The 24,455-nt window shown below is 30.7% G+C and overlaps 1 protein-coding gene across 1 annotated transcript in view; it reads left to right on the top strand.

Moving 5' to 3' along the window:
- LOC147909668 (uncharacterized) overlaps window positions 1–24,307 on the top strand; it is a 33,355-nt gene extending 9,048 nt beyond the window's left edge. Inside the window, exons 3-4 of the mRNA XM_087406569.1 lie at window positions 23,488–23,592; window positions 23,857–24,307. Coding sequence (XP_087262695.1) covers window positions 23,488–23,592; window positions 23,857–24,051 — 300 coding nt within the window. The 3' untranslated portion in view covers window positions 24,052–24,307. The remainder of the gene's footprint in view (window positions 1–23,487; window positions 23,593–23,856) is intronic.
- Window positions 24,308–24,455: the final 148 nt, after the last annotated feature.

The raw sequence follows: 24,455 nt of genomic DNA, 5'->3' as shown, positions 1-24,455 counted from the left end.
TATTAGCTCCGGTCTCTCTTAAATTTTGCTGAAAAATTCGCATTAGTAGAAGAAATACTAAATATGAAATTTAAAGGAAAACTATTACTTTACCAGACTTTCAAACATGGAATATTAAAAATTTTGAACAACTAAAACAGAAATTAGAAATGAATTGTCTCGGAAAAAGAACATTGCATCTGCAGCTCAAATTCAACGCATTTTGATAAAAGAGTGTATTCCTTCGGACGACGCGTCGACACAGTAGCAATGGAATTATATAAATCATTAATAGAGAAATGAGACCACCATCGGACAAAGCGTGCCATATTAGAAATTATATAGGACTAAACTTTATTAAATTTTGAGTTAGGATTACGCGAAAATATCAAGATGATCGTGCGATCTCAGAAATATAATAATTTCCAAGAAGCAATTAACGCTGCAAGTTCGGAAAAGCGAGTAAAAGGTTCAATTCCACGCGAAATAATAATGACCGAAATAAAAATAATCAATTTCCTAGTAACCGAAATTCACTTGTGTCATAAATGCGGAAAAGTAGATCATTATGATAAGGATTGTTGCACGAGTAGATATGCTAACCTTACCGAAAGCCGAAAAACCCGCAGGGGTAAATACTGTCGAAAAATTTTGTACCTGCTGCACAAAGACAGAAAAAATGTATTCTGGTCGCTGCACGACGGGAAAAAGAACACAATTGCAACAGAAAGCAAGCATGAAAAAACGCATAAACACCGCCGTGAAGTCGCGGAGACAAGAGAAACGAAGCGAGAACAAAGATTCGTTCACTAATCGAAGAAGAAGGATGACTTAGAAAGACACGAGCGGCACGTGAGCATCAGATTTCACAAATAACACGGAAATCACGCAAAAGTACTGGAGTAAAACTCGTGACACTTTCCAGAACACTTGAAGAAACGAATAAGGGCAAAATCAATTTTTTTCCGACTCAGGCAACTCTCATCTTAATGAAGATAGGGAAGTTAAAGGGCGTTACATTAATAACAGATGAGCGCATGGCTCTTACTGGAGTAACGGGCCATAAGCAGATGCTAGAAAAAATTTGAGCAATGATTTAGGAAGGCAAAAAATAAAGCATACAGTTTATACAGTTAAAGACGATTTTCCGATAGAATTCCGAAGGAATTTTCGAAATAGACTTATTAGAGATGTACCGATCTAAGTGTAATTTCGAAAAAGGGAACGTGCATCTCGGAGAAGTAACATTGAAACTGCATCCGCGTAAGAAGATAACGCCCCGTAGTGGAATCATTGTACGAGGAATAACAAATAAAAATTCTTTCAAAATTATTACATATGGTATGTGAAACATTTCTGAAATTTTTCGCAACTATCGTAACTATGCTGTATACCATGAAAAGAGATAGCGTTGTACTCAATTGTTTTCGTCGCGTGAGTCGATCACACCACTCTATCGTCCATTTTAGTAGTATCCGTGAATGATAGCGAATCGTGTGGTTATAAACAAGGACCTAATCACGTACAAAATAATAATATTTTTGCAATTGTGGCTGCTTCTTAGTTAGACAATGGCAAAGCTTTGCTAAATTAGATTATCCTGAAATGTGAGAATTCATTTACTTTCATTCATAATTGTTAAAAGATCAACTATATCTAATGCACATTTTTCAAAAGGTTTTTTTGATGTATCCGTTATTTCTAGTGGCATTTTAGTCTTTTTGCTCAATTTATTTTTTTGACAAAATGTACATTTATTCATATATTCTTCCACATCTTTGGTGATACCACGCCAATTGTGTATTAATAGTATGCTCTTTCATCGTCTTTTACTTCTCTTCTTCGTTATCGTCATCGTCTTCTTCTCCTTTGTCTTTGTAATGACAAAATTCGTTCATCTCTTCATTTTTCGGGTATCTATTTAAAGCGTCGGCATTAGTATTTCCCTTGCCGACCTAGTGTATGATTTTGTAACCATATTCTTCAATAAGATAGGAATATTTTTCGCAATAAGTTTATTACAGTTTTTTAAGATTAATTTGGGAAATTTGGGGGGATTATTAATATTTCAGATCAATTACGTTTAATGCCGACAACCATAACGGCACGTAATTATCATTTCTGAAATTAATTCATTTGTTTGAAAATATATATATTAGTTCAACATCTCAATATTCAGACCGTAGTGGCGCTTCGGATTTTAAAGTAACATATTCTTCAAGTCTTCATTTCATTAATCTGGAACCTGGATCTATTACATTGAACGACCAAACAAGTGGCCTATGATCAATCACTATTATAAACTTTATAAACCGTATAAGTATGGTCTAAAATATTTTACAGCCATACTATAGCAAATAGAGCTCCTTTTTAATGGTGCTGTAATTTCGTTCAGCCTTATTAAGAATTCTACTAGCATACGCGATCGATCGGTCTTGGCCGACGGGTCTTTGCGATAACACGACTCCGATGGCATAATCAGACGCGTCGATCGTTACTACGAATTCACGCGTAAAATCCGGATATTTTAATACCGGTGCAGTTAATTTCTCTCTTAGCGTTTGGAAAGCGTTTTGTTGCTTCGCTGTCCATTCGAATTTTACTCCTTTCTTCGTTAAATTTGTAAAAAGCTTTGTTTTAGAAAAATCTTCGATAAATCTCCTATAGTATCTTGCAAGTCCCAGGAAGAATTGAATGTCTTTTATTCTTCTTGGAGTAGGAAAATTATTTACAGCGTTTATTTTAACGAGATCAGGTCACATGTTATCTTCTATAATAATGTGTCCAAGATATGTTACTTCCTTCCATAAAAATTCACATTTATCTGGCTGGAGCTTCAGATTATTTTCACACAGTCGTTGCACATCAATTAATTGTTTATTATGCTCCCTTAAATTTGGTGCGTATACGACTATGTCATCTAAATATACAAGACATTTAAGGCCTTGTATTCCCATTAATATGAAGTATATTAGCCGTTGAAAAGTGACGAACGCATTTCTTAGTCCGCACGGCATTCGATTGAACTTGATAATGACTATAGGGAGTAAGAAAAGCTATTTTATGCTTACGGTCTTCGTGTATCGGTATCCTGAATCTAAATCCAATGTTGAAAAATATTTCGCATTACCTAGCTGACCGAGAAAGTCTGTAATATTTGATAATGGAAAAGAATCTCACCTATCGTGAGATCGTTCAGTCTACGAAAATCAATTACAATTTTTATCTTTTATTTTCTAGACGCGTCAATCTTCTTTGGAACGACCATAGGGACAAATTCTATTGACTCGTACTATGCCGAATAATCTTTTCTTCGAGCATTTCCTTGATTTGTTTATTCGCTTCTTCTTTATATTTTTCTGAGGGTCTATACGGTCTTACATTTTCCGGAACACTGTTGGTATGTGTACAAATGTCTTGTGCTATTGCGATGGTGCAGAATAAGACATCGTTTTTTAAGTGGAAAATATTACAAAAGTCGTCGCAAATTTGTTGTAACGCCTTGCTTTTTTCCATATTCAAGTGCTTGATTAGTAGTTGCTTGTAGTAAGCGATCTACTTTTTGTATGTGTATAGATATTTGATATCCGTGTAGTGAGTAACTGCATGCGCGCTGTGTCACACAACAGCACGTCTTTTAATGTTGTGAGCGGAGTGATTATGTCTTTCGTTGTCTCCATCATATGCTAATTGGACACTTGTGCTCCTTTGGTTCCACCAGTCAACAATCAATAAATATTCCGGGTTGTGTTTCCTCGGAATTAAGAATTCCTATTCTGCAATATGTCATATGAAATATTGAAATCTAAAGGATTCTGCGATATGTCACATAAAATGCTTCAATAGGAATATTTCTAAAATCTATTATATGCAATAAATTGAAAAATATATCTAAATAAAACAAAACATCATCATTTGTATATGTAGTTCCAAAATATTTACTAAAAGTATGATCAATTTTATGATCAATCACGAATTTAAAGTCATTTTGATGTCATCTTAACTTGTACTACTTTAATTGCGAAACATTTTTGTACATAAATAATGATATTGTATGGAAACTGTAGGTATAAATGATTCTTTAATAATGATTATGTGGTTATACATATAATACATTGTCAGATAGTGACTCGCGAGTCAATCGTGCCGCCAGAAAAAACAACTAAAGAGATTCCACTCAGTCTAGCCAGTTCTCAGAACATGGACTGATTTTGCATTTCGAGTTAAGTTTCGATTCTCGAGCGCTCGTGAACTCGCAGCGCTTGTGAACTTTGTAGTCTTGCGTTTAATGAGTGCGTCGTAGAAAAAAGTGTCACTAATGTAACTTAAAGGCGATTTTGTCTGCAGTTAATCTTCCTTTCTGACAGCCGTCCCTGAAATTGGCGGATCGAGTTGGAAGGGGAAGCGCTCGGTGGCGCGGCTGGCTCGCGAGTCACTATCTAACAGACCTGATATAATATTATATGATCAATTAATTAAAATGATTGGCGGTACAATTACTATTTCTTAGAAATACTTCAAGTTTATTTCAATAAGTTTTGTATTCTGTAAATATCACTTAATAAGTTTTAAATACTTCAAAAATGATATTTAAATTATTATATGCTTAATTGATACTTCAACAATATTTAAATTTATTATGTCGACATTTTAAATATTATTTAAGTATCATTAATTAAATCATATTAATTAAATATATTTTTAAAAAATTATAGATTCTTTCTGTAACATTTCAGCTATCTTTCAACAAGGTTCTATGTACAAGAATTGCGGACATTTTGCTATTCCAGAGCTATTTTAGAAATGTTGCTGACATATTTCGCAACTTTTAAGAAATGTTAAAGAAATGTTATTTTTCAGTTGAAATATTTCCCATATATATTTTTGAAAACTTTCTATATTGTATGGGTATTCATCGGAACAACTTACTTCCGGAAATTTTAGTTTCGATCTACTCTAAAACATTTGAATATACAATACTAATCTGAAATTATTAATATACGTAAGAATTGATACAGTGAACGGTGCATAATTAGCTTTAAAAAGTTATCTTACATAATAAAGTTTTTTCTTATATAATAAAATTGAGTAAATTGTACATATTTTGGCTAATATTCTAGTCTTCTTTTCATCAAAATAGAGACTTTTAACAACGATCCATGTATTAACTGCTCGAATTAATTCTTATTGTTGATCGGGAGAGGTCAGTATTTGTGCTATTTCAACATGTGAAAGTGATTGCTGATGTACATGAAAGTACTGTCAATAAACTTTAATAATCAATATGTAACATTTGATCGGATACAAAGAACAATTTTTTATTGCATTAAAAATATAGGGTTTGGTATCAAAAAAAGAGTATTTACAGGAAGCTTTACTTTTTTGTTTTAATCTAAAAAAATCTGTTGCTGAAAGCCATCGTTCCCTAAAAGCTTATGGGGAGCATGCTCTGAAATAACTTGCAGAAATTGGTTTAGAAGATTAAAAAACAACGATTTTGACATTAATGACAAAGAACACCCTGATCAGCCGAAACAGTTCGAAGAATTGGAGAATTGGAGGCATTATTTCAAAAAGATTCATATCAAAAGCTTAAAAAGTTGTCGGAAACATTAAATGTAGATGAGTCAACTGTTAGCAAACGTTAAAAGTAATGGGAATGATCCAGAAGCAGGAAATTAAATCTCATATGAATTAAGAGAAAGAGACATTGCGAAACGTTTAGCCATTTGTGAATTGCTGCTTCAAAGATAAAAATGGAAGTCGTTTTTGCATTAAACTGTGACTGGCAATGAAAAATGGATTCGTTACGACCTCACAACCATTGCTAGTAAAGATTCGAGCGAAGATTCTTTCTAGTGAAAAACACAAGGAGCGAAATTATTCACAATGATACTGATGAGCAACAAGAACGATTGAACAAGACGAGACAACGAGGGATGGAAATCTTGATCACCATTATAATTCTGATTGTATAATAAATTTTATATATTATTATATAAATTTTATATATTATTTTTTGTAAAAGGTTTTTCAAATATTCTATGAGTACAGTTATATTTTAAATGATTTTAAAGAGAAAAGAAAAGAAATATTAATCTTATATTACAACTTTCATATAATATTATATTTTATTAAAGAGATTTTATAATGAAAAATATTATACCTTAATTTACCTATCGATCCTAGATCCTAATGCAAGTCAGCGACATACCTCAAAATAAAAAAGAGAATTAGCAAAAAAATAAAGATTGAAATAATAATAATAATATACGACAGTAATATAAAAATACCTAAAATGAATAATTGTTGAGAATGTATGGGGATACTTGTAAATAAAAATAGATTCCTAAGAGCAAGAAATCATGAGTGCATTCCAGCGAATCATTAACAATGCCAAAACAGGATATTCAGAAAGAAAGTCATACTGTGCATTTGGTGGCATCAAGTCGGTGTAGTGTACTATGAGCCGAACCAATTCTGAATCAAACCAATACTGAACGTTACTGACGTCAATTACTTTTGAATCAAGCACTCAAAGAAAAATGTCCGCAATATCCCAAAAAACATGACAAAGTTATTCTTTTTCATGACAACGCTAGACTACATGTTGCAGAACCAGTGAAGGAAATCTTGGAGGCACTTGGATGAGATTGTCTTGCCCCATCCGCCCTATTCACCAGACGTTGTTCCCTCAGACATTTGTTTCGATCGATGCAGCATGGATTTTCTGAGCAACACTTCAATTATTTCAAAAAATGGCTCAATTATCTCGAAAGAACCTGAATTTTTCTATCTCGGAATCCATTTGTTGAAAAGTGGGAAAAGGTTGTAGCTTTCGTTGGATAATATTGTGAATAAAATATTAGATACCTTTTTGATGAAATAATTTGATAGCAAAAAACAACGAAAATTAAATCAAGCGCCTAATAGTTGTAATTGAATAAATGAGTTGTTACAATAAGTGATGTTAATCCAATCGTAATCACTAGGTGGTAATAATTCTTCCATTGAAGAGATCTCACTAGTTACAAGACTGGATGGTTAAAAATGATTAAAAAATCTTTAAATTACAATACACTTAATGAAGTAAGTGAGAAAATTAATTGAGGAAACGAGGACTTATACATAGTGTGTGTGAACCTCTGAACTGATAATGACTCTGATTTGAGATACTCAGGTACTAAATAAATTTAATTCTTATCATCCGAGAATATAATTTACTTTAGAAATAGGCGATAATAGAATTAATTTTTTAGATATTACTATTATCAATTCTAAAGACAAAATTATATTCGATTGGTATCAATCCTGGTAAAAAAATTTCTCTGAATTTCTCCGAAAATTTCTCTGAAAAAATTCGAAAATATTCCTGAAAATGTTCGTATTTTCGAATACGTTCCAGAGACTTTTAACGAATTTTTCAATATAATTTCAGATGTTTGTCAGAATATTTAATTAATTTTTAAAGATTTTCATTAAATTTTTTACAGTATATTTATAGACTTTCAGAATTTGTTAGAGATTTTTAAAGATTTTTTTTCAGTATGATAAACGAAAAAAATTTTTATTTTAAGACTGTAAAAAATATAAAAAAAGCGCATTAGATCCTACATCAGCTGTTCGGATGAAAAACAGAAAATGCATTCACTTTATTCCTGAGTGAATGTAACAAAACGAATCAAATATAAATATTTCGATCCTTCAATTTGGGTCCTTATCAGTATAAAATACAAATCTAAATTACATAAGTAACACAAATTTCAAGATGGTGATTCCCGACAATTTAGCTCGTTCTTCTTTAAATGCCAAATTAGCTATGTAATGAATAGTCAAATGATTATCAAAAATATTAATTTATACAATAATAATATAAAAACTTACATAAACTAAAACCGGAGTCAAATACATGTCAATATTGTGTCAAAAAGTAGAATCATCTCGCTCATCAAATTGTCAGATTTGCTATGTAGTCATTCAAAAAGAAAAAAAAAACGAAAAATGAACAATTAGAGAATTATTAAAATCATTAACCTGAATTTTAATTTTATTAACTTACAAGTAAGTGTTTCTTGCGATTGGACGTAAAGATCTTGTGGTGTCGAATCAGAGATGAAATGAGAGTCAAAATAATAAACGTAGTTATTGAAATAAAAATAAAAATAAGAACAAAAGAGAGAAAACAACGTCACGTTCCGTAAACAAATTCATATATAGTGACTCTAAAGATTATGTATCGTTCTGTAAATTTAAACTTTGTTTCTGTTGCTTTATATGGATTATTTCCGAAATCAGTCTTTTATTAAATATCCTTTCCTTGTCTAATATCTTGACATTTCACCCAATCAAAATCATGTTGATGACTAATTCTGTGTTCTGTTATTACGGAATGCTGTGTAGTGTTCCAATTTATGTGATTTCTATGTTCTATGTATTTATTCGTGTCTTCAAACATCTATCTGTTTGGCCTACATATGATGCTTCACAATCTCGACAATTAATTTTATATACAACGTCTGTATGAGATAACTTGGGACGAACGTTTTTATGAATCCCCCTGATGAACTCCCTGAAATTATTAATCCCCTTATATATGTGTATTAAGGAGTCTTTTTTAAAAAATTTTTTTTAGATCTTTTCTCAAAAAAATGGTATAAAGGGGATTGTAAAAAATCTGTGATTAATTTTATCTTCATTACTGTCCGTTGTCTTGTCTTCAGGTGTGTCACACTAGTCATTCCATTGTTTAAATTTTTTTTAACAATCTATTTTTAATTTCTGAGAATATGAGTTTCAATGGATATCCATTGTTTAGAAGAATTTTAATTATTAATTCGAAATTCTCTTGATGGTAAATAGAGTGGGACAAAGAAAGAATTTTATCAATTAAACCAACGATTGTTCTCACTTTTTGTCATAAAGAGTGTCTAGAAAAATAATTTAAATAACGACCAAAAAAGTAGGTACCAATTATGAATACGAGAATTTCCTTTTTTAATTAAGCTGACATCAAAAAAATTTAACTTGTCTCCACTTATTTCAGTTGTAAATTTTAATCTGGGATGGAAAGAATTAAAAGTGTTCACCAGAGTATCAATGTGTGACGCATCATATGCTAACGCAATGTCATCAATATACCTCACATAAAGGAATGATGACTGAATTTTATGGCTACTAAAAAGACATGGTTGTGATAAAAAAAGAATAAAGAATTTTAATTATTACGTAGTAAACAATATTGCGGAGACTAATATACCCGATGTTGATAGTAGCAATACTCACCATAAATTTCTTTTCCAAAAACCGAAAAATAAAAACATAAACAACGAAATGATTAAAGTGAATCTATCTGCTTCCAAATTTAAACACAATTCATATGATATCTTTAAAGTTAATGATAAATCATTCAAAAATCTTAGCAATGTTATTATACCATGGGAAGTCAAAGCAACAATTAGGTGGGAAATTCTGCTTGCTAATGTTCAACATTAGAAACACCATGATTGAATTTGTTAAACATATAGAATATAATTTTTTCAAATTAAAATTACCTAACATTAGAGAAGTTAGAAACAGAATTTTTCCTTTAATATTTAATGGATATATTTAAGAGATGAAGCAAGCATATGTTAGAAAGACCGACATAGAGAAACGAATTTTTTTTTTAATCACAACTACAAAATCATTTGTTAAGGGCAATTCACAAATATTTTTTATAAGGGCGAATAAGGGTAATGTGGTGAATGGCCTTGATAAGACGGAATACGTACGAAAAATGGAAATGTTACTGTCTGATACTGAGACTTATAAGACATTGACACATAATCCCGTTAATAAAATCCCGTTAATAAAATCCCGTTAAGACAACTTAAGATGTTATTAAAGAAATAGAAGCAACGCATTAATTTATAACAAATTAAACTCTTCTTACTCTGTTACGATTCTTGCATAAGGTCTTCCGAAAATACACAAAGTAGGATATCCACTTCATATTATAATTTCTTTAGTGAGGACTCCTCTCCATAATTTAACCTCTTTTTTAAATAACATATTACATGAAAGTACACCAGTAGCTAACAGTTTTATCAAGAACAGTTTTCATTTGACTAAACACATTTCTAACTTGACTATCTCTGACAACGAAGATCTTTTATCTCTTGACATAGTTTCGTTATTCACAAATGTACTTATTGACTTGGTATTTGAAGGCATAGAGAGGAGATGGTATTTTATTGAAAGAAACACGAACATTCCTAAAAGGAAATATTTTAAAGCTTTAGAATTAGTTTTTAATTCAATATTTTTCAGTTTCAATAAGAAATTTTATAAACAGATCTTTGATGTATCGATGGGTTTACCATTATCACTCATTATATCGGATATTGTTATGCAAGATCATAAAACAAAAAGGTCATTACAAGGCCTTTCAATTTCACTATCCTTATGTGAGATATGTTGATGACATTGCGTTAGCATATGATGATATACACATTGATACTCTGGTGAACACTTTTAATTCTTTCCATCACAGATTAAAATTTACAACTGAAATAAGTGGAGACAAGTTAAATTTTTTTGATGTCAGTTTAATTAAAAAAGGAAATTCTCGTATTCATAATTGGTACCTACTTTTTTGGTCGTTATTTAAATTATTTTTCTAGACACTCTTTATGACAAAAAGTGAGAACAATCGTTGGTTTAATTGATAAAATTCTTTCTTTGTCCCACTCTATTTACCATCAAGAGAATTTCGAATTAATAATTAAAATTCTTCTAAACAATGGATATCCATTGAAACTCATATTCTCAGAAATTAAAAATAGATTGTTAAAAAAAATTTGAACAATGGAATGACTAGTGTGACACACCTGAAGACAAGACAACGGACAGTAATGAAGATAAAATTAATCACAGATTTTTTACAATCCCCTTTATACCATTTTTTTGAGAAAAGATCTAAAAAAAATTTTTTAAAAAAGACTCCTTAATACACATATATAAGGGGATTAATAATTTCAGGGAGTTCATCAGGGGGATTCATAAAAACGTTCGTCCCAAGTTATCTCATACAGACGTTGTATATAAAATTAATTGTCGAGATTGTGAAGCATCATATGTAGGCCAAACAGATAAATGTTTGAAGACACGAATAAATACATAGAACATAGAAATCACATAAATTGGAACACTACACAGCATTCCGTAATAACAGAACATAGAATTAGTCATCAGCATGATTTTGAATGGATGAAATGTCAAGATATTAGACGAGGAAAGGATACTTAATAAAAGTCTGATTTCGGAAATGATCCATATAAAGCAACAAAAACAGAGTTTAAATTTACAGAACGATACATATTTTTTAGACTCACTATATATAAATTTGTTTACGGAACGTGACGTTCTTTTCCCTCTTTCGTTCTTATTTTTATTTTTATTTCAATAACTATGTGACTTTATTATTTTGACTCTCATTTCATCTCTGATTCGACACCACAAGATCTTTACGTCGAATCGCGAGAAACACTTACTTGTAAGTTAATAAAATTAAAATTCAGATTAATGATTTTAATAATTCTCTAATTGTTCGTTTTTCGTTTTTTTTTTCTTTTGAATGATTACATAGTAAATCTGACAGTTTGATGAGCGAGATGATTCTACTTTTTGACATAATGTATTTTACTCCGATTTTACTTTATTTAAATTTTTATATTATTATTGTACAAGTTGATATTTTTGATAATCATTTGGTTATTCATTACATAGCTAATTTGGCATTTAAAGGACGAGCTAAATTGTCAGCATCTTGGAATTTGCATTACTTATGTAATTTAGATTTGTATTATATATTGATAAGGACTCAAATTGAAGGATCGAAATATTTGATTTGTTTTGTTCACTCGGGAATAAAGTGTTTTCTGTCCGAACAGCTGATGAAGTCTCTGATGGGCTTTTTTATATTTTTTACTGATAGATTCTTTCGATCCTCATTTTATATATTTGTTTATTTTAAGACATATAAATTTTTATTTCTTTATTTAACAGAAATTGTTATATACAAGACATATATAGTAATTTTACCTGAAATTATTTAAAAAAATATTTACTTAGTGGGATTCGAACCTCTGGATTAAGAGTTTTCTATGTTATTACTGTACCACAACTTTTTCATGATAAGTGTTATTTATTGTCTAGTTAAGATTTAGAAATATTATTCCCACAAAATTCAGGAACCTTCAAACCCTTGAAAATGATTTTTAAAGAAATTCTCTGAAAGCCTCTGAAAAATGAGATTCTATTAAAGTTCTATCTTTAGAGATATCATTAAATTTCGAATTTGAGCGAAATTCAAGGACTTTTAGATATTTGGAAATGATTTTCAGAGAATTCACTGATAATCTCTAAAAAGTAAAAAACCATGAAAATTCTATCTTCAGAAATATCACTGAATTTCCAAATTTCAGCAAAATTTAAGGACTTTTAAACATTTCCTTGGTGAAAATTTTTCTCAAAATTTTTCATACAATTTTTCAGAATTTTTGTATAATTTTTTAAAATTTCTATTAGGTGTTGGAATTAATTCGTAGCGTTTTTTAATGAAAGAATGTTATTTATTTCACATGAGCATTAAAAAATACATTAATGAAAGTACTTCCCATCACTTGTAAAACGCTACGAATTAATTCCAACACCTAATATATAACTTTCACATTTTATACGAATTGGAACACTCAGAAAATCTTTCTTAGAATTTGCTGTACATGTTAATTATGGAATATCATAAAATTTCTTAGATTTTTTGTAAGTATAATTTTTGATGAAATGTTATAAAATCTATTATAAAAAATTTTTAAATATTTTTTTAAAATAATAGAATGAGAAATCTTAGAATATTTCAGAATTTACTTGTATGAAAAATGCTGAGAGAAGATATAAACTTTCCGAATATTTCTGAATATTTCTGAAAAATATTCCAATTCGTATAAAAATTATAAGAAAAATTGTCATCAGAGTTGGAAATGATTTTCAGATAATTCGCTGGAAGTCATTGAAAAATGAGAAATCATAAAAATTCTATCTTCAAAGATATCAAATTCCAGAATTTCAGTGAAATTAAATACTCGGAAATGATTTTCATAGAATTCGCAGAAAGTTTCTGAAACATGAAAAATCATGAAAATTATATCTTCAGGAAAGTCACTAATTAATGAGTTTCAACAAAATTAAGGGCCTTTTAAATATTTTTAAATGAAAAATGTTTTTCACAGAATTCGTTGAAAATCTCTGAAAAATGAAAATTGTATCTTCAAAGACATTATTGAATTTCCGAGTCTCAACGAAATTCAAAGACTTTCAGACACTTGAAAATAATTTTTAGAGAAATCGCTGATAATCCCTGATTTTCCTTGAGAAAGTTTCTGAATGTTACTGAAAATCGTTGAAAAATATTTTCAAATATTTGCAGCAAAATTTTCAGAAACATTTTTTCACGAGGGAGAAATCTACTTTTACGGGTAGATATTTCAATTTTTTTTCTCAGCACCCTCTAAATAAAAAAAGAGGCACAATAATTATTGACTCAGTAGGCAGAATTTCCCTCATTCCACACTTTATGTTCTTTCAAAAAATTTGTAATTTATTTATTGTTAACGTTCTTTTGAACAATGATTACAGAAAATGGTTACAAAAAGTGATTTATCATTTCATACATTAATAATAATTTGTCTCTGATAAATTTAAAAACCATCACTAAAGATTTAGACTTTAATCTCTCTTTTTTTTAGCATCAATACTTTAGGAGATAATTAAAATCCGTAAGGATCTTTTCTCACGTTATCAACAAAGAATATTGTTTTCAAAATTTCCTGCAACTTATATTAGACAGACGTACAGATATCTGAAAACTAGAATCTCGGAATACAAGAACCATATCCATAGAAACACGTCTACGCTTTCAATTATAATCGAACATATGTTGCAACTCGGTCATGATTTCAATTGGGAAGAAGTAGACATTTTGAATATCGAACATAACTATAATAAAAGATTAATATCTGAAATGATATATAAGTATATAAAAAAACAAAAAATAGCATTAATCGTCAAACGGACATAGATGAAATATATGTGCCTCTCCTTAATAACCTATAATAGACTATAATATATTAACAAAATATAGCTTGCATATACTGTAATTACACTGATTATTGTTTATAATATTTTATTGTATTTGCGACATTTCGGTGACTTTAGTGGAGAAACCGATTATACGTGCTACTTGAATTTCAACATTTGCACTGATATATTCCTCGACATCTTATTATTTTAATTAATTCGGACATTGATGCGAAACATCGTTTTTTACTTTTTTTTATATTTTTTCAATTTTTTACTCAGTGACTGTGTTTCCTTTTTACTATTATATTACTATCTTGACAAAAATACCCGCGACTCATATCAAACTTCTAAAGACGTTCATAGAACATTTTAAGAATGTACAAATATTCTTAGAAAGTTTATATGCGTTCTATTAGTGTGCTAGCTGAATTATACCCTGTCGAAATTTCTTATAAATATTTATAAGTGATCTAATAAGTACTGGTAAGAATCATACATCTTATACGTACCTGTGTGAGAACACATAAAATTTTTTAAGTTCTAAAAAAACATCTTTTAAAATTTTCTAAGATCTTAATCGATTTAAGATTTTTATAGAAAATTTGTACATACCTTATAAGAAAGTTCATATAAGATTTATAAATTCTTATAAGGAATTTAATTAAAATTAAGTAAAATTTGTCCTTTACACAGCCAATTCCAAATCCCTCCGAGTGACCTTGACCCTTAAGAAAGTCATTGACTTTTTCTGTCGCTTGTTATTCATTAAAAAGTTATTAATGAAAACGTTTTCATGAATAATACATAATTTTTGAATATATGGCACATATTTCAGCAATATAGCATGAGTTTTGCTTCACGTAAGTTGATGTTTGTATTGTGGAAAGAAACCACATTGTTATTTGAGTATATTGTAGCAGTCGTTTGTCTGACTTGGCAGAGCTAAGATCTTACTCCACGATTTTCTTCATTTTAACTTACAATTACGAAGATCTTATAAACTATTTATACAGGGTGGGCCATCTATTGGTACGTTTTTGAATTTCGTCGTATGGCAACACCGAACGAGCTACAGACCCGAAATTTTGACAGTTTATTAGTCATACCGTCCGCGGCACGAAACAACATGTTTTCTCTTGAAGAGCGTTTTGAAATTTTAAAAACTTATTTTCAAAGTCAGTGCTGTGTCGCCGAAACTGTACGAATTTTGAAAAGAAATATGGGTCGTGATAGAGCACCCACCGAAGGAGCTATACGCAAATTGGTGAGGAAAGTTCGTGAGAAAGGGATGTTAGTGGATGACAGAAGTGGTCCCAGAGCTCGGACAGTGCGCACACCCGAGAATATTGAGGCTGTGGCCCAAAGTGTGAGACAATTCCAGCTTTGAAAAACAATATTACGACTGTTTTGAGTGAAATTGGCGCCGAGGTAGTCCAAAATGTCATTAATAATTGGGGTGACCGAATGGCATACTGTAAGGCCAGTAGAGGGAGCCACATGAACGAAATCGTTTTTCATTCTTGACGCGGATACTTTTAGCTTCACAACAAAAAAAAAATTAATAAAAAATATCAATGTATGCTCATTTGATCGCATTTTTAAAAACGTACCAATAGATGGCCCACCCTGTATAATATGCAAGTGATGCGACGAGAAGTTATGTGTTCGTGTTGTCAGCAAATGGTGCATTTAAATCATATTTCAACGTCGCTTATTATACAATATGTTAACCATTATTATAAGCAAGAGGACGTAAAAAAATAAGGAGAGTAATTTTGCAATTAGTCCTTTTCAAGGCACATGGTTTTCACAATCACGATTAGGAATTGAAAAGACGTGTCGTTTTATTGGATACTTCCTTATGATATGACTTCCACAACATTTTCTTGAGCGGCACAAATGTCTCCTAGAAATGTTGTTGATTGAACTAATTTCTGTCGAGAAGTACATATAAATTTTGTTTTTTTTTTATTTTCTCGCTTTATTTTGTTTGATTTTCTACACGAAGCGATTCTGACCCCATCTCCTTCCTGCTGTGGGGTGCACGACTTTCCACGCGAAGCGACTCTCACCCGCCTCCTCCCCCTGCGCTCAGTACGGGCGCGTATACTTGGCATGAGATACTACCGTGTCTCTTGATAATGAAAAAACAAATGGATAAAGGTGTAGGTTAGGTATTTAACTATGTTCACAGACATTTCAGAATTCATTGAGATATTTAAAGTAAGGATAATGATAGCAGCGAAGATAGTGTATAAATGAATAAAAATGCATTAGGTGCTTAAAAAAACCTGAACGTTTCAAGGTGTCAACATATATTGTCAAGGTTATCCTGAGACTCCGACAGATTTTGCTTGACGACAATCGCTGTTAAAAAGTTATTAACAAAAAAAATTTTTTAAATAACATTTTATTTCTGTTATACATATACAATATTAAATACTATTTTATATTTTCCCCTGTTTCTACGCGAAGCGACTATTATTCCATTTCCTCCTCTGCTTGGGGATGCACAACTTCCATATTTGTACACTGAGAAAAAAAATGGTTGGAATAATCATAATTTAATTATAATTTATAATCATTTTTTGGGACAACCATAAATTTATAATTGTTTTGACCATATGAATTATAGTAACCTGAACAAATTATGATCATAACGACCATAATATGTATTCATTCAATATTGTATGGTTATTTTACACATAAATCATATTTGCATGTCGTGAATTATATTATAAAATGTAACAACAAACATAATTAAAAGTACGTAGAACACATACATCTATTACTATCAAGATTTAGAAATTGGTAACAAAGTTAGATGGTTATTACAAAATCATATGACAAATATAATCAAATTAATAATTGTTTTAAACGAAATAATTTGGTAATTGTGACCAAACAATCCCTTTTATGTAATAAAAAAATCTACGATTATATCTTAACAAAAAAAATAATTTTTTGTTATTATTACTTTTTATTTTTCCATTTCAATTCATTATTTACTGTTTTGCATATCTATATTCTATTAACTATATTTTATTAACTACAATTAATTATTAAAAAACGCATCGCATCGTCAGTAAAATTTGAACATACGATCCTTAGAATGGTAACCTAATATTATACATACGCTGAGCTAATCGCACGCTTGTAATCGAGATATTGCCGAACGTTACTTATACTTCCTACTGTAACCATTCTTAATTTCATGCTGACAGTTTAATATTATTAATATTTGAGGAGATAATATGGAAATAATACGCTAGTATTTATTAATATACTTAGGAAATGATAATGACAAAGCGATTGTCCTCAGTCTTGAGAGATCCGACCGTGGCGGGTGTATTTCGTCTCGCTGCGATCTGAGTGCTGAGTGTTTTATTTTTGTGTGATCGGCTTTGGCTGTGATATAATTCTTATCCCTGTAGTTTTTTTTTAAGAAAAATGTTAAATTATTATTTATGTAAATATGGTCAAATATACTAATGCTACACGGAAAAAAATATTTGATTGAATTAATTGGAATTGTGGAAAATGAATGATCCAGAATTCTAGTTAAGTTTACTAGATTTTTAGATTAATAAAAGGTGAGATTCTGGCTATTTCAAACAGAATTCTGGTAGATTGAGAATTGATTATTTCAACCAGAATTCTGATAGATTTAACCAGAACTCTAGTAAACTTAATTAGAATTCTGGATCGTTTAATTTCCATCACAATTTCAACCAAATCTGTTTTTTTTCCGTGTATAATATTGCCAAACATTTAGTGCAAATAATTACTTTTACAATTATTTTCTTTTTAATTTTTATATTGAATATATATAGTAAATTTGATCAATTAAATTTGTAGTTAGAAGTACAGTTAAATGTGCTATTAATATAGTTACACACACTATTTGAAAATGACTGCAGATTTTTCCATTTTTAAAAACATATTTTTTAGTTATATATTGTTACCACATGTAAATAGTAAGCGAATGTTGAGAAAATGGTTAGAGTAACTCCAGTATATATATATATATATATATATATATATATATATATATATATATATACCTATCAAAAATTTAATTTATTAAATATTATTTACTAAGTTTAAAGTAAACGAACTATATCTGTAAAAACTTTGTACTGTCTATTATTATGAAAAAAATATTAGAAATCTGAAATATTTATATTTCGTGTTAAAAAATAAACTTTGTAAGCCCTTGCGGTATTTCCTTCCATAGGGATGGGATGTATGGCTACTCAGGGAAGGAGATATGTACGGCTCATGAAAAATTTACAAATAATGCATAAATAAGACGTAAAATGACACAATAACTTATAAAATGCATTTATAAAGTTTTATTAAGGAATAAGAATGATAAATATGTATATGAAGTAAATAATAATTACAATCTTCCCACATGTATTACAAGCAGTGTTGGAACGTATCTAGGTAAAAATATCTTTAGCTGTACCTAAGTGCATTACCTAAATCCTTATAGAAGATACCTGTATCCGTATTCGGTTATTTTTGGATACGGTATCTTTTAATTTCTTTTAATTATCTCTAAATTTTAAATACAAGGTAGTTATACATTTTATTTTATGTTATATTAGAAACTTAATTTTTGATTATTATATTTATTATAAATCATCTTTATTATACTATACTAAAAATTATCAAGAATATTTCAATGTTGTGAAGAAAAAAATTTTTTAAATTTTTTTTAACGATTGTTAACAAAAAAATTAAAAATAATTTTTTTTCTTCACAACATTGAAATATTCTTGAAACCGTATAACTTTTGTTTAAAAATTTTTTTTCCATCTTTTATACTTCCGACGATATTCGCCTTCGAAAGAAAAACATCGTTTTTTTTCAAAGGGGTATTTCACCTCTTAAACATGATTTATAAAAAAATACGTGTTTCTTAGATTTTCATGTTTAACAACATATTTCATGGAGAATCAAATTGGTTCCGGACAGTTGTGAAACTTCTCTTGTGAGTCAAAAAGTCCTTTACCATTGTGCAATTTTTGCAATACTTTAGGAGATATTAATTTTTAAATCACTTAATGTAATGAACACTTATCCGCGCGGATTATCACCAAGTATATACCCATTGGTCGCGATCGCTTGTTGCGCGGGGAGTAGTGACTGCTTGGTAGGCGTGCTGCTTGAGCTATGGCATTTAGCGCGCGCTTACCAAGTAATCCTCGCGATAATCGACTACAACTGATAGGCGTAGTCTTGACGATAGTCCGCACGGATATGTGCTTATTTGATGATCTTTAGGAATTAATATCTCCTAAAGTATTGTGAAAATTGCAAAATGATAAAGGACTTAGATTAGTCCGTTCTACTGACAATGAGAGAAAGGAAATTTTATTAATTTAACAAGTCAATATCTTTAATAAGTAATCGGTAAATATGTGACAACAAAATTGATTTATTGTTATTGCTACTAGTCTGCTATACCAACTAATTATTAGTAATAAAAGCAAATATAAAACCTAACCTAATCTATCTTTTGGATAAATTTTAGGATCGTTTATCAGAATTAGAAATTCTAAGGTTTGTTCGCGTCGCAAGCTTCAACATGCTCTTAGCATAGCTGCTACTCACTCTATCAAGCGCGTTGGAGTAAGAGCTATGGTAGGAGCATATTGGAATGTGTTGGAACATGCGACGCGAACAAATCTATACATGATTGTGGGATCTTAAGTTGAGGGAAATTCATCAGTCACAGGCAAATATAGGAAGAAAATTTGACTAGAATTAGTCAATTTCTTACGATTTGAGATTCTACGACTATCTACGACTTCTATGTATACAAGGTGTCCCACAAGACTTCTCTAACCACCCACAGGAAGGTAGATGGGATTGAAATAAACATAAAAGTTCTTTACCATTTAGCGACATTCATAATAATAATTGAGATATTAATGTTTGCAATTGTACTAATGAGAACGCGCCGATAGAAACATTCTGGCCGCTCGAAGTATAGCTAAGCAATGGCGCGCTTCCTTTCTTATCGCTTCCTCGCTTCCTCTCCAACGCGCTACCGATGCAGCTTATGTTTGAAAAAGTGGGCCGAGCTATACTTCGAGCGGCCAGAGCATTTCTATCGGCGCGCTCTCATTAGTACAATTGCAAACATTAATATCTTTATTATTATTTCGTATATCGTTAAACGATAAAAAACTTTTATGTTTATTTCGATCCCATCTATCTTCCTGTGGGCTATTGGAGAAGTCTCGCGGGACATCCTGTATATATGAATCTTTTATTTGCTAGCGATACTATTGATTATTTGTTACATTGACGAATGAGAAATAATTAATTTGCAATAGTAACTAATCGATTGTTTTCTTAACAAATATCATATTTGTTTTTCTTTGATTTGTTCCTATAACAAAATCATTTTTCTCACTCGCTCATGAGAAGTGATCTCGGGAAACTTCCTGTACATGAACGCAGCTTGTTATTTTCGACTTAAATTTTCATTATCGAGACATTCTTTATGTATTAAAACAAACATAAAATGTAGCATTTTACGCTGCTTATATCTTTTCCTCTTCTTGTTTTCTCTATTTTTTCCTACTTCCTCATTTTTCTTTTTGTAAGTACTTAAAAACCTTATCTTTTTTTTAAGTACTTAAAAAGTACTTAAATTTTCGAATACTTTTTTTTTATATCTATATCTATACTTAAGTGATTATAAAAAAATGTATTTGTACTTATAATCTAAATACATTTTCTACGTAATACCTATACCTATATCTAGATATTTCTTTCAACCAATATCTGTCCCAACACTGATTACAAGTGTTATGATATGAGGTACATATTTCATGTAATGCATTTTATAGCATTTAGTCAATTTAGTGCACTGAATTCAATCTGCGCACTTTGTATGTTTTGAGCATAAATCTCGCCCGCTAAAAATGTCATATATCCCAAACAGGTAGAAAATATACAAGACAACAAACTAACTAAAGAATACACGAGCAAAATACTTGTATTTTGTTATACAACATGCTTTACTATTCCTCTACACTTATGTATCACGATATAATCACTAAGTCTTTTGCACGTCCTACAGTAATTATTTTACATATATTATAATTTATGATACTACTTAATACAATGACAAATCGGTTCAACTCACAATAATTTCATTAATATTAACTGAAATTGTAACACTATACTAATATATTAAGTGTATGACTTTGCTTATACCGTTTTCGTATAGATAGCTTTAGCGGTAAGTGGTGATCGAAATAAATAGATCATAGACGTCACACAATAAACTTGGGCATCTTGTCAACATAACCCCATAGAAACATTAGTCGATTTGTGTCTGCATCATAAAGTTATTCTCGATTGAAAATGTCAGTTTACGAGCCAAATTCTTGTCATTTGCGGGAGGTTTTAATTTTCTGCTTCAATATGAAGAAATCTACGGCTGAGGCTCATCGAATGCTTTCAAATATTTATGGTGAAGCCGCTATTAGTGAAAGAACGTGTCGTAAGTGGTTTCAACACTTCAAGAACGGTGATTTTCACGTCGAAGACCAGCATAGCGGTGGAAGAGAGAAGGTTTTCGAAGATGCAGAATTGAAGGCATTACTTGATCAAGACTCTTGTCAAAATCAAAAAGAATTAGTACGATCATTAGGAGTGACTCAATCAGCCATTTCAAAACGTCTCAAAGCCATGGGAATGATTCAGAAGCAAGGAAATTGGGTGCCGTACGAGTTGAAGCCGAGAGATGTTGAACGGCGTTTGTTTGCTTGTGAACAGCTGCTTGAAAGGCAAAGACGGAAGGGCTTTCTGCATCGCATTGTGACTGGGGGCGAAAAATGAGTTCATTACGGTAATCCCAAGCGCAGAAAATCATGGGGAGTTCCCGGCCATGCTTCCACGTCGACGGCCAAACCGAATATTCACGGCTCCAAGATCATGCTCTGTATTTGGTGGGACCAGCTCGGCGTAGTATATTATGAGCTGTTAAAATCGACTGAAACAATCATAGGCGATCAGTATCAAACGCAATTGATGCGTTTGAGCCGAGCATTGAAAGACAAACGGCTGCAATACAACGAGAGACACGATAAAGTGATTTTGCAGCATGACAATGCTCGACCCCATGTTGCAAAAGTGGTCAAGACATACTTGGAAACGTTGAAATGGGAAGTCCTACCCCACCCGCCGTATTCTCCAGACGTTGCTCCCTCTGACTATCACTTGTTTCGATCAATGGCACACGACCTGGCTGACCAGCACTTCCGGTCTTATGAAGAAGTAAAAAATTGGATCGATTCGTGGATCGCCTCAAAAGATGACCAGTTTTTTCGACGCGGGATTCGTATGCTGCCCGAAAGATGGGAGAAAGTAGTGGCCAGCGATGGACAATACTTTGAATCATAAATGTATAACCAGTTTTTTATAATAAAGTCTCGAATTTCGAAAAAAAACGGTACAAGCAAAGTCGTACGCCTTATAATATAAAAGCAGAGTAGTTGCGAAAATTACCCCCATTTTTTTTTACTTCTGTAGCGTAAATCTCAGCGTATTTGCCGAAGTTACTTTATACTTATTATAATTATGATTGCAATTATTATATAAAAATGATTATTTTATTTACCATACGTATTTTCATATTTTACTATATTAATACTATATTAAATATTTGAAATTATCACAATTTATAGTACAATTTTTGTACGGGTTAGATACGGGATAGAATTATACATATAAGATTGGAGACAAGACCGTTTATGTTAAATAATGTTACTTTAAATACGAAGCGCTACTACGGTCTGAGTGTTGAGATGTTGAACTAATATATATATATATATATATATAATATATATATATATATATATATATATATATATATATTCATATAATTGAATTAATTTCAGAAATGATAATTACGTGCCGATATGGTTGTCGGACTTTCAACGCAATCAATCTGAAATATTAATAATCCCTTCAAATTTCCCAAATTAATCTTAAAAAACTATAATAAACTTATTGCGAAAAATATTGTACATATAATATAACCTTATATGTATAATAAATATAAATATAAGGTTATTGTTATTAACATTATAGCAATAATAACTGTAAAAATGATATTCTTAACCATAATTTATTTTACCATGCAATTATAATCACAAATACGATATACTTTTCTCTCAGTGTACTATTGATACATGGGTTTCGATTTTCCACGCGAAGAGACTCTCACCCCTCCCCCCTCCCCTCTGCTTGGGGCGCACGATTTCCACGCATAGCGACTCTAACCCTCTCCTCCTCTACTTGGGGGCGCACAACTTTCCTCGCGAAGCGATTTTGATTGCTATATTTTTTGTTATTTTTCAGTTATTAGCTCATTGGACGGGACAAGAAACTGGTATGCTTGGTGATTGTGAAGTGATAGTGAAAGATGAAGCGAAAGTTGGTCAGAGAAAGTATAATCGTGGATGGGTAATTGGTGAACAATTTTAGTGCAAATGTAGCAGTAAATCTTTTTTTATTGTTCTTGTGAAAGATCGTACTACACAAACGCTAACGAGAATAATTTAGAAATGTATTGTATCAGGCACTATAATATATTAGGTGTTGGAATTAATTCGTAGCGTTTTACAAGTGATGGGAAGTACTTTCATTAATGTATTTTTTAATGCTCATGTGAAATAAATAACATTCTTTCATTAAAAAACGCTACGAATTAATTCCAACACCTAATAATTTAGTGATTCATGGGAAGGATATGTACCTGTAAAAGAAATTAATTATATACATCAGACCGTTAATCACTCTGTTAATTTTGTTGATCCTGAATCTGATGTACATACGCAAAATATTGAGTGGTTATGGCATGATATGTGTTCTGCTTTATTACGATTTGATGTACGAGAAGGACACTATGTGAAAATTATTTAGTAGAATTTATATTTAAAAAACGATATGATTAATGAGAGAATTCCGCAATTTATTAACTTAATGGCTTCTTTATACTGATTATACTGATAGCTTTTTTATAATGATGTATCGTCAAGTAATGAATAAAATGTAATACATTCTTCATGTTGGAATGTGTATGTTGTGTTGAAAAAGTGTCCTATTCATAAAAATGTTTTCATTAATAACTTTTTAATGAATAACGAGCGACGGAAAAGGTCAATGATCTTCTCAAAGATCAAGGTCGAGGTCACTCGGAAGTTATTTGGGGCTGTCTGTGTAAAGGGGAAGTTTTACCTTAATTAGTTCTTGTTCGAATCATATAAGATCTCATAATATCTTATATGAGATTACATAAAATTCTTTAAGTTCTAAAAACATCTTTT

The sequence above is a fragment of the Acromyrmex echinatior genome, chromosome 5, assembly GCF_024713525.1.
Source record: "Acromyrmex echinatior isolate Ae372 chromosome 5, ASM2471352v2, whole genome shotgun sequence".
Classification (NCBI taxonomy): Eukaryota; Metazoa; Arthropoda; class Insecta; order Hymenoptera; family Formicidae; genus Acromyrmex; species Acromyrmex echinatior.
Note: the sequence above shows the minus strand (reverse complement) of the source record. Positions and strands in the feature narration are given on the sequence as shown.